General features: G+C 36.3%; 1 protein-coding gene across 5 annotated transcripts in view; it reads right to left on the reverse strand.

Annotated features, from left to right (window-relative positions):
• The window catches only part of Ctnna2 (catenin alpha 2), a 1,042,262-nt gene that overhangs the window by 212,554 nt on the left and 812,523 nt on the right, over positions 1 to 17,185 (reverse strand). For all 5 annotated transcript variants that reach the window (XM_090336597.1, XM_090336596.1, XM_090336594.1 and 2 more), the window contains one exon: positions 5,389 to 5,541. In XM_090336597.1, coding sequence (XP_090192723.1) covers positions 5,389 to 5,541 — 153 coding nt within the window. The remainder of the gene's footprint in view (positions 1 to 5,388; positions 5,542 to 17,185) is intronic.

The raw sequence follows: 17,185 nt of genomic DNA on the forward strand, positions 1-17,185 counted from the left end.
GAGGAAGAGGAGGAAGAGGAGGAAGAGGAGGAAGAAGAGGAAGAAGAAGAAGAAGGAGGAGGAGGAGGAGGAGGAGGAGGAGGAGGAGGAGGAGGAGGAGGAGGAGGAGGAGACGACAATGCGACAATGACTGGGGAGGCCATTGGATGTGTGCAGCATTCTGGGAGTTACTTTAATTCCCACCCCATTAAACAGGTTTTCTGCACTAGGGTGTTAGAGGTTGAGATAGGGACAAAGAAGAGCAGGCATTGCTCAACTGAGCAGTCAAGCAATAGGATTAAAACTACTTTGGAGACTAAAAACAGCTGTACTGCTTTTGCATCTCATTTTCAAGATTAGCTTTTATTTTTATTGCAGCAATGCATATTTTGCCCCCAATTTACATTCACTCTTTCCCCAACCCCTACATCACTTTGATACTGAGTTGTCATCATTTGCATTCCACTTCTCCAAACTTCATTTAACTTGCTTGGAAATGAGGTACGACACGTGTCCTCTGATCAACTCAGCCCTCCCTCAGTGTCAGACCACCCCGAAGTCCTTAGGTAGCCTCTCACAGAGGCTGAGCTGTTGATACTGAAATGGAGGGAAAGAGAGATTGCTAATTATTATTCTGCCCTTCTCTAAGGGTGAGAAGAACAGAATATGTCCTCCAGTAGCTGATAATATATATATATATATATATATATATATATATATATTAAAACATATTCAAACTCTCAGATTTTCCTAATCAAGAAACTCTGGTTCGAGTTCACCTACTCTTTATAAAATGCTAACAACTAAACTACTATGGAGAATAAAAACAAAAACTTAAAATTTCCCCTTTGAACAGTCAAATTATTTTTCCAATTCATATTTTACTGATAGCTCACTTGCCCTAAAATTATCCTTACTGAGAACTTTCTAAGTATCACCACAGCATATAATAAATTGTGATAAGCCCATTTACTTGATAGCATCCACTTTTGTGAACACCACTTATCTATCAAACAAAGGGAAAGGGGGGAAATATAATAAGAAATAAATATATAAATGGATGGAAAGATAAATATATACAATAATCAAGTAAAAAATGCTGAAGACTAAAACGATAATCACTCGTTCATAGATTATTTCATGCATGCTTCATTCAGCTTACTTTGAGTAACTCACATGATTTACATTAGTGGAAATGTAAGGCTCTATCAGGGCTCTCGAAAGACAATGACATGTGATGTGAAGGGGGAAGCAAGATCAAAGAGGAAATAAATGGTCCCAAACAAGAGTGATGACTTACACTAAACTGGAAAGAGATGCTAACTGAAGAGAGTTTGACTCCATCAACCTGACATCAGGCAGAAGTTAGCTGCTATAAGAAAATCTCATAGATTAAGCAGTCTCATTTATTCTGGATATTAAAATGATTGGAGATTGTGTTGTAATACACCTAATATTGCAATACTGGAATTTCTGGAAAATTATTCTATAAGACTGTAGCAAGAGAGGATGCCTGGAATATTTTTCTTTTTCTTTGCTCTCTCTCTGTGTCTCTGTCTCTCTCTCTGTCTCTGTCTCTGTCTCTCAGTCTCTCTCTGTCTCTGTCTCTCTGTCTCTGTCTTTCTGTCTCTCTCTGTCTCTCTGTCTCTCTGTCTCTCTGTCTCTCTCTCTCTCTCTCTCTCTCTCTCTCTCTGTCTCTCTCTCTCTCTGTCTCTCTCTCTCTCACACACACACCTTCTTTATCTCTTTCTTGGTTTGTTTGTTTTTTTGGGCTCATCTTGGGTTTGAACTCAGGAACAGAGTCTAGGCCCTAGGCCTCTCTATGCCCTAAACTCATATTCTACTACTTGAACCATAATGCCAGCTTTTTCTAAGTAGGCTATGGAAGATAAGAGTTCCATGGACTTTGCTGTCTGGGCTAGCTTTGAACTGTCATCATCAGATCTCATCCTGAGTAGCTAGGGTTACAGGCATGTGCCACCAGCACCTGGGTGAATTTTTAAAAGTACAAACAAACCTCAACAGAACTTCACTCAAATGTCTATTTAGCCTGAGACCATCAGCTTCTTGCTGATGGTCACCTCATCCTGAAGAGGATAAAGTGAATATTCTTTAGAAGAAAACATTCATATCCTCATTTTTTTTAGGAAGGGAGATTGGAAGAGATGTGAGAAAATAGCTCTGGTAATGTACTGCATTATTAAAATATCTAGGAGAGAAGACTCTGAATGACATCACTATGAACATATGATAATGTTTGTGTTGATAAATATACTTTACCCTGATTTGATTATTACACAATGTCTGCATGTATTGGAATATCATTTGGAACTTCATACACATACACATACACAATTATGTGTCATTTAAAAATAAAATTGTTAAAATTTATCTGATGTATGAAAAAAGTGACTTGAGAAATCAAAATCATACATTGAAATAAATCTTGCCTCATATTTGAACATTTGAAGGGTCATTTTAATTGCTATCTTTCCACCTTCATTTTCTTCCAGACCCACAAATAGTCAGTCCTATGAGAAAGCCCACTTTTGGTGTGTGAGGTTGGGGATGAGATGATGATTGTAGGGATAACACTGATCAAGGGTGTATGATTCTTATAAATTGTCATGATAAATTGAAACCCTTTTGTGTAAGTAGCTAAAGATAATTTAAAAAAATAAATATAAATTTTGTTTTTTTTAAAAAGAGGAAGAAATGTCAATGTGAGGAAAAGGTGCCACTAGGAAAATAAAAACTATTCAAATTCAAGACTTATGAGAAACTCCCAATTGCACTTGAGCCACACATCCTACTATAACAACAACAACACCCACAGCCACACATTCAGATCTTCGTTTAAATCATCATGGTCAAGTGTGGATGCCTGCTCTGCTGCCTTACAGGTCCCTTTAGGTAAAGAATCACACCGTCTTGGTGGTATTGACTCCTTATCACTAACAACATCCAGGGCAATTCTGGGGCTTCCCTACCTGTAGATGGCCACCTCACAGAGATGCAGATGACCCAGTTACTGATGCCCTTTGGGTGAGATTGAGAACATACTCTTTCAGAAATGATCCAATGACAAAAGAAGTGAAAAAAAATCCCCCAAAGCCACTTTTTCCTGCTTCTTTTTCCTCTGTTTTTTTTTCTTTGTACACAGGAAAGGGAGCCTACATCTAGGCTTAGCCAGTACCTTTGAGGCCGGCAGAAGCCCCATGTTAAAATCAAAGCTAAAAGTGCAGGGTCAGCCCAAAGTTATTTAACTGAGTTGGCTGGATTTCTCAGATAAGGGGATGTTAATTATTTTGAACTAATTATGATGAACAATTTTAAAGGAGATAACCTGATAGTGAAATTCATTAGTACTGAAATCAGTTTTAGTGGGGTGAGAAAACCAGGAGAAGAATGAGAAGGAGTTGGAGGAGGAGGAAGAAGTAAAGGCTGTTTGCTTGAAATTCTTGAGAAAATAATTTAACTCAATAGATGGATTTCATGTAAATTGGACACAAATAGATACATAAACTAAAAATGAGGTTACTAGAAAATAAGGAGATTTAAAAAAAAAGAAAGAAAGAAAATAATGAGATTGTCGGATGTGGTGGCTCACGCCTGTAATCCTAGCTACTCAGGAGGCTGAGATCTGAGGATTACAGTTCAAAGCCCAGGCACTAAAGACCATGAGATTCTTATCTCCAATTAACCACTGGAAAACTGGAAGAGGCATTGTGGCTCAAGGGGTAGAGTGGTAGCCTTGAGCTGATGATCTCAGGGATAGCACCCAGGCTCAGAGTTCAAACCCCATGACCCACAAAAAGGAAAGAAAGAAAGAAAGAAAGAAAGAAAGAAAGAAAGAAAGAAAGAAAGAAAGAAAGAAAGAAAGATTATAACATAGCTTAAGAAAAATGTACAGCCTTAAATATACTTAAACAAAAATAAGAAAGCAAAAAAATGTTTATGTGATTATTTATTTTAATAAATTAGAAAAGTGCAGTCAGTTATATTGAAAGAAAGTAGAGGAAACAAAGTAAGGGAAGAAATAAAGTATAAGACAAAAAATGAAGCTGGAAGCTTTTTATTTTTTAGAAAATATGATTAAACTGAGAAACCACTTGCAAAAATGATTTTGTCACTTGTCAGAAAAAGATACAGATTGGGGAAAGACAGAGAGAGAGAGAGAGAGAGAGAGAGAGAGAGAGAGAGAGAGAGAGAGAGAGAGAGAGAGAGAGAGAGAGAGAGAGAACCAACTAGCCATATAAGAAATGAAAAAAATAATTTATGTAGAACTCTATATTAAACAAAGATTATAAAAGTACCATGGATATGCTAATTAGTTAGAAAAATGGCAAATTGTGTAGACTGATATTAGGGACTATGTCTTAGCGCGCAGGTACCACAGCCCTTGATGTAGGGCTTTGCTGTTGATGTAGGATTTTGTGGGAGCTGAATATCTTTAGTGTCAGGTCCACTAACAGTGCTGTCAACTAACGGAAGAGCAAACTTGATGCTTAGGATACAACTAAATTGAGTACTAGGAGAGGATTTTTCACCTAAGAAACTATGAAGAACTTTGCCACCCCAAGAAAACAAAGCATAACATAAAGCATTTCCTTTTTCTGTGAATTTTAAGTGATTTTATTTTTATATGAATCTGGGAGAATGAACCCTGGTGGCTCAGAAACTCCAAAAGTTCTAACTTCATATACATAATGATTTTCCAGAATCACATCAGGCTCCTTTGCCCATTCTGGGCTTTTGGACACACACACACACACACACACACACACACACACACACATTTCCTTTTAACATCTGTATTCTCCATTCATCTCACATCACCAATCTTGTCTTTGTCTCACTGTTGGTGTTTAGATTCTGAACTCAAGAATCCTGGTTACCATTTAACATTTTATTCACTATCAGTCAGGATAATTTTGTGTTTATTAAGCATCTTCTGCCAATTTTTTTCTAAGACCAGTTATATAATTATGATCCCTTTACCAAAAGTCTAAGCAAGCATCTCTTTGAAAAAAGTTGGACATTTCCCCAAAAAATTCACAGTATGGCCACACAATTTAGACTTCAGTGTGAGGAGAAAATGAGCGCTATGTACTAAGTTCCCATTCCATTCCTCCAAATCAAACCAGGTATTCAGTGTTTTGAAGTCTTTTCTACTTTAGTTGGCAGATGTGGTTTGAAGCATGATTAAAGAGATGAGATTGAAAAGATATTACTGATGATCTATGAAATAGTACAATCAGAAGATAAAGCGATCATATTTTTTGTTCAAGAAAACCACACAAGGGCTTTCTCGTGAAATTACAACTGCCATGTATAGAGATAAGCTCTATACCTCTATATTCTATCATCTGTCAATAATTTTTTTTAGCCCAGTTTCTTTCAACTTACCTCCACCAGCTTGTTGGCATGTTCACGAAAAACCTGGGCATATTCTTTCACTTCCTTCTCATTGCCACTCTTTGCAGCTTCAATGAGAACCAGCAGAGGGACGTTGGTTTCCAAGAAGGAATCAGATATATGATCCATCACTGCTTTCCGAAGCTACAGTACAAATAAACAAACATAAAAAGACATGTGATTATGAAATGGAATTTCCAACTTTTTCCTGAGCTACTATCCAGATTTCATTGCCATGTAAACAATGTTTAGATTCTTTCTTGTTTTAATTTTACCAGTACATATTTATTACATTAAAGAAAAGCACAGGGCTAATGAATGTATGCCTGTAAATTCAATGTTATCTACACAGTGAAAGTTGCATGGAAAACATGTAGCTGAATATACTCTATGCCCTCTTTGATTAAAAGATCTATTCTTAGTCCTTGACCTGAATGAAACCATTCAAGAGTGTTAATCAACATATAATTCCAGAATTCAGGCTCTTTAGAAAAGACAAAATCTAAGCCTCAGCCAGCCATTAGGAGGAATTGTGGATGAAGAGCTGAGTTTCAGAACCACTCCTGAAATAACCACTGTGCCCCTGCTCTTCCTTCATCCACTGTTTGTACTGTCTAGAAGGGACAGGTGCTACGGTGCTATGGTTGCAAAGCTCCAGAAAGAAAAGTTTGTAATTGCTCTTCAAGGAAACTGAGAATAAACAAACTCAAATCTTCTAACAATGAAAATTGCACATTATTCCCACATTATAAGACAGAAAAAAATATGAAGAAGATGTAGGGAGCTACATAAAAACAAAGCAAAACAATCCTTGGATTGTCTCAGGGATGCTTATTTGTAACTGTCTGAATATATACAGGATACAAATGAAAATATACACAAAGTAAGTTGGTAAATAATCCATTTCCCAGGCGTGTGGAGATGAAAATGTGTCAAGGTAATACACACATACTTGCTATTGAACACAAGAAAGAGAACTGTGAGCAATTTTCACTACCTCTAATTAACAAGATATGAAAGTGTGTATGTATAAATTAGTCTGGTTTTACTGTGTATTGGTTTTGACATTTAATCATGTAAAATATAATAGAGGCCATGTAAAGTTAATATTGCTTACTTATTTGGCAAAAAAGTCTTAAGTTAATGCTTCCTGATATTCATTTTCAGATAATTTTTCCAAGGGTTTACACCATGGCGTTTCACTCTTATATATATTATAGTCAAGTTGGTCATGGATATATGCATATGTCCCTTAGTCTGCTTACCACTTCTGGACATTTATCCAAAAGAATGGGAGTGAGGATACAGTAAAGTCACTTGTATGTCCATGTTCACTGCAGCACTAGAATAACTTAGTTATGTAAATAGCCCAGGTATTCCACAATCGATTAATAAATCAAGAAAACATGAGATTAGACATACATTTATTATTCAAACATCAGGAAAAAATGCAATTCTTTCATTTGCGTGGAAATGGATGGGTAAGTTGTTTTCAGTTTATTCCCAGGCAGCTCTGGACTGTGATGCTCCTATTTGTATTTCTCTAATTCACTAGGAAGACAGGTGCTCACAGGCAGGGAAGGCCCAGGCATTGCTGCACTTTCCTATTGCTAAGTCAACAGATGCTTGCCACCACAAAGAACCATTGATAGATGCTGGCTTTGAAGTGCAGTTCTTCATTCTCCATCTCTCAAGTAGCTAAGATTATAGGCTGTAGCCACTGCACCTGGATTCCGTCTAAGATCTTTACCAATTATATAAATTGACTCTGAAAACAACATTATGACATGCAGAGCATTCTTAAACTGGTGTTTCAGAAGAAGAGCTAGAATTTAGACAAGTTAAATAATGTCTTTTGCCGACATCAGATGGCAAGGTGTAGAACCTACAAGAAGAGAGGCTGAAGGAAACAGCGCAGTGAGCAATCAAAGCTAACCATGGTAATTAAAGTCATGGCTCAGTTCCAGGGAGTAGCTTCACATGGAAAAGGAACCTCTGGGAAAGTAGTGATATAAACTTAACAGAGATGGCAGAGAAAAATGAAAAAAAGCCACACAAATCTGTGAGGAGTAGGACAAGTCAGACTATGTCACCAACCAAACCACCATATTTTTAACTCACACAATAATAACAAATATAGAAGCAAAATATAGAAGCAAATATAGAAGCAAAAAAGTATTTATAATGCCCTTCTTAAATTTACACAAAGATTTTTGTCCCACAAACTAGGCAAGTCTTGCACAAAGTTATAAGAAAAATGAGAATGGGTATATAATAGTGTCCCTATATAACGCTAAAGCATAGAAAGATATATATATATATATATAAGATAGACTAATTAAAAGAATTTGAAGCATCTGAAAAATGAAAAAAAAGAATGCAAACTAATTGAAAGTCTTTAAGCATCTACAAAACGAAAAAAAAAAAAAACCAATGCAAAGAAACATAGGTTTCCCTCATTTTTATGAGTATACAATTAGTATATGTTTGTGATTCTCCTAACAGTGGATCATAATAGCTCAAAAGCTCAGTACATATAGCCATATAGGATGAGTCTAGGTGAAATGAACTCCAGGATATGGAAACAAGAGGTTTATCTTTGTTGTTTTTGTTCCTAATGTGCTATTTCCCTTTTTCTCCTTTTCCCCTTAAGGTTTCTTTTATGTTGTTACGGTTTCTAACTTTGGTATTTGGTATATTATATATATATATATATATGTTTATTTGTGTATTTGAAAATGGGAAGGTAAGGGAAAAACAAGATGAGCGGGGGGGGGGGGGGGGGGGGGGGGGGGGGGTGAGAGAAAACCATGGAAAGTGGTAACAATGTACCCACTACCTGATGAATGTAACTGGAACCCCTTTGTACATCACTCCAACAATAAAATAAAATTTTAAAAAAGAATACGGTCCTAAAACTTAATAGGTAATTATAAATATAAGAATAAATCTCTTGAAAAATACTAGAAAATGAACTAATTCTATAATAGTGTATGTGTTGGGAGATTATTTTTCTTTAAAACAAGTGAGGGGTGGGGAAGTTAATAAATAATTTAAGCAAAGTTGACAAGTCTTGGACATAAGAAAAGAAAATTCAATTTTCCTGAGAAAAAATTAAGAAAACAGAATGTATGCTACAAGCTATCATTAATAAACTCTCATCAGTATATATATATATATATACATATATATTTAGCAAGATTTAGCATGGTATTCTAATAATGTATAATATATTTCAAATTTTCAACTTGTTCAAATTTATAATCCTAGCTGCTCAAGAGATTAAGATCTAGAGGACCATGATTCAGAGTAACAGAATTCTAGGTGAGCAAGCAACGTGAGTGAATGCCAGGCACTGAGTTAAACCCCAGTACCCCCAGGGCGGGGAAATACCTGCTTAAAGACACTTTTAAGTATCCTTTCTCAAAAAACCTTAGATGATAGATATGTTATCCTAATTTAATCTCTTTGAAATGTATATGTATGCAAAAATATCATATTTTACTTTATATATGTATCTGTACTGCCAACCAACCAAAAGAAAGTGAAAAAAAATCCAAAAGAATATATGTACCTGGGGCCAGGAGTTTGGCCTAGTGGTTAAAGTGCTTGCCTAGCATTCACGAAGACCCGGGTTCGATTCCTTGGTGCCACATACATAGAAAAAAAAGCTGGAAGTGGTGCTGAGGCTCAAGTGGTAGAGCTCTAGCCTTGAGAAAGTCCAAGGACAGTGCTCAGGCCCTGAGCTCAAGCCCAGGACTGGCAAAAAAAAAAAAAAAAAAAAAAAAAAAAGAATATATGTACCTAAGAAAAACAGTCCATAACTACTAACCAACACATACACTAGGAAAAATATTGGATTCTAAAATAAATTGGAAGAATAACCCTTGTGAACTTAAGCATATGATTTAAAAGGGAAGGAAATAAGAAGATCAGCAAGACTTTAATCTCAAAGCCCTATGACAAAAGCAATAAAGTCCTGTACTAGGATATGCATGAAAGAAAATGAGAGCTAAGAAGTTTGTAACCAATAAAACTAACTTTCAAGGATATAAAGCACCCCCCACACACACATGAAAAATCCAAATAACATTCAAGAAGCAAAGACTTGAAAAAAAAATATTTTTTAAGAGAAGTTACGTCAGGTCCAGAGGGACAAAGTTTGCATGTTTTCCCTCATAAGTGAAAGCTAAAATTAGCCTATAAACTTATAAGTTTATTGAGCAAGACGCAAGTACATGCAAATATTTTCACTGAAATATGATAGATTCAAGGGAGAACTGAAATAGTATACTTCCTTTAAAAGGCAAAAACAGAGCCAGAAGAGAACAGTGCTCATATGAGCTTTCCTACTATTAATTGCTTTAAGATGCAAAGTAACTAGAAAAAACATCAACACAAAAATAGCAGTGAATATTTGGCATATCCTTTTTTTGGGGGGGGGTCATGGGGCTTGAACTTGGCCTGGGCACTCTCCCTGAGCTCTTCATCTCAAGGCTAGCACCCTACTCCTGGGCCTGTGTGTTGTCCCTGAACTCTGCAGCTCAAGGCTACTGCCCTACCCTTGAGCCAAGCCCAACTTCCCATTTTCTAGATGTTAATTGGAGATAAGAGTCCAGGTCCTTTTATTCCCAGGCTGGCTTTGAACCTTGATTCTCAGATCTCAGCCTCCTGAGTAGATACAATTATAGGTGTGAGTCACTGCACCTGGCATATTTGGCATATCCTTATCTGGAGAACTAAAACTAAGTGATAGATAAATGCAAAATTGTACAGAATAGATGTTTCTATTCTCTGATGATAAAGATGTACCACAGCATTCTAAAATGGGAGGAGAAAGGGACTAGCATACATAGCAATATTGTATTTTGTGTAACTTCATTTGTGATGGTAATAAGAATAGTGTTATTAATGCATTGCACTTAAGGTACAATAATGCAAACAATTCATTATGAGATTTTAGACCAATCAGATCCAATGTCCTTGCTAAGCAGGAGAGCTGGTAAGGAAGAAAGGAAAGGCTAAGGTCAGGTGCCAGTGTCTAAAACCTATAATCCCAGCTATTCTGAATAAGAAAAGGTTCTGTTTAAACATATTCTGCTTGACGAGAGAGAGAGAGCGAGAGAGAGAGAGAGAGAGAGAGAGAGAGAGAGAGAGAGAGAGAGAGAGAGAGAGAGAGAGAGAGTTAGAATATTATTATTCTGCAGTGATTAATCTGGACAATGAACATCAGTTCACTGGAAAATATGAAATACGCTTGTACTAAGTACATTCTGATAGAACATTACCATCCCAACTACAACTACAGAGTTTTCAAAAGGAATTATAACTGAAACTAGAAGAAGTTCTAGATGACCCTGGTGATTTAGGGAAAATACTCACAGCACAATAACTTCTGAACCTTAACCACGCACATACAATTAGTAAAATCCAAACACTGGAAAAAGAATGACAGCCCGATGTCTTCAAAATATAGATTATTAAGTCAGTAGTTTACACTTATAACAGCAGCAATAATAGGGAGAAGACTGAACACCAAAGGATAATTATTTGAGGCCAACCTAAGCAGAAAGCTTTATGAGATTTCTTAACCCATAGCTGGGTATAGTGGCATGTGTCTGTTATCCAAAGTTACAAGTTAGGCTACATGTCAAGCTAGCACAAGCAGAAAAGCCCATAAGTCTCCATCACCCCAGAAGGCAAATTGCACGTTGTAACAGTGGACATATTTCAGGTCAAATACATTCATGGGGAGGAGGAATGAGACCTTATCTTAAAAAAAATAACTAAGACTAAAGGCCTAAATCCATAATATAATGCCAGCTCAACAAACACAAGGTCCTGAGTTCAAACTATCAGTATTTCTCACTGACCCCAATGCCTACCCCAGAGAGCAGGGATGGGTAGCTACAGGAAAGAATGTGGATATGAAGAAATACTGGTGATTGAAAGACACTAAAAACTATATCCTAGAGTACGAGAAAAATTAAACTATATCACCTAAAGATACACTACTCATTTGGGCAGTAACGCCATAAAGAAACATAAGGAAGTAGTTATTTTAAAGCCAGGATGTTATTTGCTTTTGGAGAGAGGAAAGGAGCATGTGGAAGGATGCTAGGGAGGCAGACAAAATTCTATTTCTACATGTTGTGGTTACAAGTGTATGCATAATAATAATCAAACTATTCTTGTTCTGGATTTCAGGACTTGTAATAAAAAAATTGAAACAAGTAAATATTTCTCATAACCACTCCTTTGGTTCCTTTCCATTTCTGTTTCAGTGGAATACTGGTGGCCTTTGAAATGACCCTGGATCCCTTTCCCCCATTCAGCCTAGGCCCTAGAATGCATGGATGAATACTGATGTCCTGTTAATGGCCCAGTATTGCTACATAATTGAGAAATGGCAAACAATTCTGTTAGAGCCTTTGACCACGTTGGAATCCATTACCTGCAGTGTTTTGCTTGCCCTACTTTAACCAAACCACTCGGAAATATTTTTCATTTTTCCTACCAACTAGGACAGCTTTCAGGCTGCCTTTCCATCCCTGCTATCTCTTTTCTATGTAAAGTGTAGTCCACAGGTCATTATTATTGCCATTTCCTGGGGGAATATTAGGAAGTAGATATTAGCCGGGTATGATAGCTCACACCTATGTGGAAAACTGAGAATAAAGATCAGGATTTGTATATAAACCAGGCAGAAAGAACAAGCTAAACCGAAGAACAAGCTAGGTATGGTAATTAAAACTGCAATCATAATTACAAGGAATGCAAAAGTAGGAGGAACATGGTCCACTGTATATTTGTATGTCTAATATTTTATCTGCATTTTTTTTCTTTTTTGTCAATCCTGGAGCTTGAACTCAGGACTGCCTCAGCTCTGTTCTTAGCCTTGCTTAACACTAGAACTCTACTACTTGAGCCTCAGCACCACTTCTGGTTTTTTCTGTGTATGTGGAAACAAGGAATCCAATCCAGGGTTCTGTGCATGCTGGGCAACCATTGTATTCATCTAGGGAATACTCTGGGCCTTTACCTGCATTTTGATAAGATTGCTAAATGGTTCCACTACACAATAGATTTGGAACTCTTCCCTAAAAAACACTATTATATCAGTCAAGTTCATAGTACAAACCAATAGAAATTAATTCCATCTAAATGAAGCAGTCAAGCTGGCTAGTTCAAATAATAAACAATTTGAAAACCATAAAATAGTCTGTGTCTTTGAGTGAATGATTTCAAATTCAAGTCATAAGCAGGTGTACTTGAGTATTACCTGGAGAAAACACAGACACAGTTCTGGGTCTGTGTTTTACACCAAGTTGCAAAAGGATGTGTTGGAAGAATGTGAAGAGGGAGGGACTGAGAGAAAAGTATTTTGTGAAAGCATGTCCATCTTAGCTTCTTATTGGAAGACTCATAAAATGGAGAATCTCTTCAGAATGTAAATATATTCAAATACTGACTCCAGCAGAAAAGAAACATCACCTCTAATTCCAGATGCTTAGTAGCCTAAGTCCGGAGTTTGAGACCAACCTGGACAACATATCTAGATCACATGTCAAATAAATATATATATAAGTGAAAATAAACTTAGCACAATAATTTGTAGGATCAAACATAAGTGGAAAAAATGATCAATAGCTGTACTACACACCTCAATAGCTTTTCTGAATGACAACAATGAGAAGAACAATGATGAAATTAGGAAAGCAACTCCTTTCGTAATAGCCTCAAAAAAAACCCCAAAACCTATGAATTAACTTAACCAAAGATAAGAAGGTCCTCTATAGCGAAAATTTTAAAAACTAGAATAAAGAGAAGTGGCTCTGTGGCTCAAGAAGTAGAGTGCTAGTCTTGAGCTGAAAAGCTAAGGGAGAAGCTCAGGCCCAGAGTTCAAGCCCCATGACTGACAAAAAATAAACTGGAATAAAGAAAATTAAAGCAAATTTAAGGAAGTGGAAAAACCTCCCATGCTCCTGAGTTGGAAGATTAATATCATGAAAATGGCAATATTTCCAAAAGTTACTTACAAATTCAATGCAATACCCATTAATATATCAACAACATTCTTTAATGAAATTAATATGGAATAATAGAAGACTCCAAATAGCAAAAAACAATCCATAGGAGGAAGAGCAGTGCTGGAGGAATAGCAATACCAAACTTCAAATTCTATTATAAAGCCATAGTTATAAAAAAAAAACAGCTTGGTATTGGCATAAAAAACAGGCCTGAGGATCAATGGAATACAATTGAATACCAGAAATGAACCCACCCAATTATGGGCACCTAATGTTTGATAAGGTTCTGGCAGAATTGGCTATACACATGTAGAAAATTGAAGTGAAATCCTTATATCTCACCATGCAGGAGAATCAACTCAAAACAGATCAAAGAACTCAATGTAAAATCAGATAGCCTGAAAATATTACAGGAATGACTAGGAAAAACACTAATAATCCTTACCATAGGTCAAAACTTTCTCAAAGAAGGCACAACACAACAAATCAAAGAAAGTTTGGATAAATGAAATTGTATTCACCTACATGGCTTCTGCTTGGCAAAGAACATAGCTAGAAAGATAAATACAAAGCCTACAGATTGGGAGAATATCTTCATTAGCTATACAACTTAGGCCTAAGTTCTAAAATATACTTAGAGCTCAAAAAATTGAACCCCCAAATACAAATTTTCAAAGAAAAAAATCACCCCATTTCTAAGTACCAGTGTATTGTATATACATTTATTTGTTTACTTGAATTGGGGAAGGGAAGGAGAAAAACAAGATGATGAGACAAAGACAGAGGGTGAACTAATATAAGATCAATATTAACAAGAAAATATGTTGGAAATAAACTTTACAACTTGGGGGGGGGGATTGGGAGAAAAACAGGGGAAAGTGTAACGATATTCAAAAAGTAATATACTCACTACCTTATAATTGCAACTGCAATCCTGAAAATAAAATATTTTTTTTTTTAAAGAGAAGACTTAAAGAGTTCTCTGAAAAGGAAATTAGGATGACCAACAGACACAAGAAGAAATGTTTGACATCTCTGGGATAAAAGAAATGCAAATCAAACAACATTGAAATCCCCCAGTCAGAATGACCATTACCAAGAAATCTTGTAACAACAGAAGCTGGTAGAGATGTGGCCAAAGGGAACATTACTGCACTATTGGTGGGAATGCAAACTTATACAAGGATTCTGGAAAGCAGTGTGGAGGCTCCTCAGAAGACTAAATGTAGAGTTCATCTATGATCTAGCAATCCCAATTCTAGGCATTTACCCAAATGATCACAAACAAGGGCACACTAAAGCTATCAGTGCAACTATGTTCATTGCAACATTATTTACCATAGCCAAGATATGGAACCAACCCAGATGCCACTCAGTGGATGAATGAATCAAGAAAATGTGTAATATTTGAAATTGTGGAAACATATATGTGAAAATATTTACACAGTGGAATTCTATGCTTCCATCAGGAAAAAAAAAAAGAATTGACATTGCTTCATTTGAAAGGAAATGGAACGGCTTGGTAAAATAAAGTATTAAGTAAAGTAAGCCAGAGCCAAAGAAATATAGGATGCCTGGTTTCCCTCATTTGTCATAATTAGTGTATGTCTAGGATAATTCTATCAGAGGATCACAATAGCTCAATAGCTACGTACATATGACCTTACAAAATGATGCTAATTAAGATAAACTACAAAATATGGAAACAAGAGGGATTTTGTTTGTTTTTGTTTTTTTAGTTTACTATATGCAGTTTTTTTTCTTTTATCTTTGATTCTCCCTCCCCCATTGATTCATCCTCTGTTGTCACTATTTTCTAATTTCAGTACCTTTTATATTGTATAAAAGGTTATCTTGTTTGGAGATAGGAAGGGAATTGAGAAATGATGAAACAAACATAAAAGGGTGAACCAAGGCAACAGTGATACTCACAAGACATTATGTTGGAAATGAACTTTATACCATGTTGGAAGGAGAGTCAGGGAGAGAGGGGAATGTGGAAGATAAAGAGGAAATTATTAACACTGTTAGAAACAAAATGTACTCATCTTACTTATGTAACTGTAACCTCTATATCACCTTTACCATAAAAAATTAAAGAATGAAACTGATAAGGACACATTGATAAATAACAGGATGGTAAGGAGTTGTTAATAAAGAAATAAGACCTGAAACTATGAAAATTTTGACAGGAAGGGCAAGTATGTTACAATTCTTTCTTTGCCACACCAGACATGATTAATCAATTACAACATTCTTTTGTGCTGAGCTCAGATACTAGTTCATAATCCTCAGTACAGTGCTCCAGGCAGCTTTAATCAACCCTATTTGTCTACAGAATGAAAGCTCTCCTTTCCTAAATTTTGCCAACAATGGAAATTTTCTGCATATCCATCTTGAGGCACAATTGTCCAAGGAGATATTTGAGGCACCTAGTACCTTCCTGACTTGTTCAATATCATGGTATTACACAACATCATATTAATGGGGAGAGGATGATTTCTAAGAGGCTAAAAAATCTCATGCCATATATACATATATATTTATATTTATATTTGCCAGGCTTTTCATTACTAAGTGACATTTTATCATATTTCCTTAGGATTTATGTAGAATTATTATTAAAAATGAAAAGAAAATATCAAAGCAATGTAATGACTGGGCCAGCAGCCATCTAGCCTCGGGGGCTTGACAGGAATTGAGCCTCATTAAGTCAAACAAATTTTAGCCAGTCTGAAGGTCAATTAAGATAATCAGTCAGTGCAGTAATCCACCCAGAGTCATTTTAATAAGCTAAGGTGACATCGATGCAAACAGTCCCTTAGCAATGAAGACCCTACTCATTGTTTACGCTGGAGGTGGGGCACACTTAAGAAGCCAGAGGAAGACATTTAAGGAATAATCACCATTTTTGCTTGATTTCTTTTCTTTTTCCACGAGAAACAAAATTTCTTGGTCATTATCTTGATGGTACCAACTATCTTCCATGAAGCAAAATCAGTTTAATTGGGATTTATAAGCATCTTTCCTTAATGGAACCAATTACATCTAAAAAAAGAATAGTTAATCAGACCTTGGGTTTCTTCCCATCTACAACATCCATTCCCCCACCAAATTCAGTTTCTGTTGAGGCAATTAAAGCACAGCTACCATGGTTAGCAACACTATGCTGAAGCTCTTGGTTTGGTTTGCCCAGGTTAACTGTCCATGCCCTCTAGAGTTTTTACCGATAGCTCTAACAGAGTCAGAATGAAAGTTAGGAACTGGTCTCTTTGAATCTCGGAATCCTACTCGGACAGTTGTAGTGTCATTGATGCTTAATCAATGACTCCTCCCATAACTGCTCCATTTCAGTCTATAGTGTACTAACATCCCTCTACGCCAAGAGCACCGTACTGCGGGCAGAGAGGCAAAAGTCCCATTCATCCACCACTTGTTTTGCAGGGCCTTTCTCTCTGTTATCCCGATGATATTTCTAGATCTACCTACATTGTACCCTGATCAAATTTTGTTCTAATTTTTTCCCCTGCCTACTTTCTTCCTTCTCTTGTTCATTAGCTTTCAGTGAGTTCTTTAATGCCATTTCGTACACAGATACAACGTATTCCAAATTGTTTGCCCTCCATTATTTTTTTTCCAATCCACCCCTCTCTCATCCATCTAACAATCCAACAATTATAATAATAATGTATAAAGAAAACAAGATGCTGTATATGAGTGAAGACATGAGACCCTTATTATACTTTCAGGGATCATTT

The sequence above is a fragment of the Megascapheus bottae genome, chromosome 7, assembly GCF_031878675.1.
Source record: "Megascapheus bottae isolate mThoBot1 chromosome 7, mThoBot2.hap1, whole genome shotgun sequence".
In the NCBI taxonomy this organism is placed as follows: domain Eukaryota; kingdom Metazoa; phylum Chordata; class Mammalia; order Rodentia; family Geomyidae; genus Megascapheus; species Megascapheus bottae.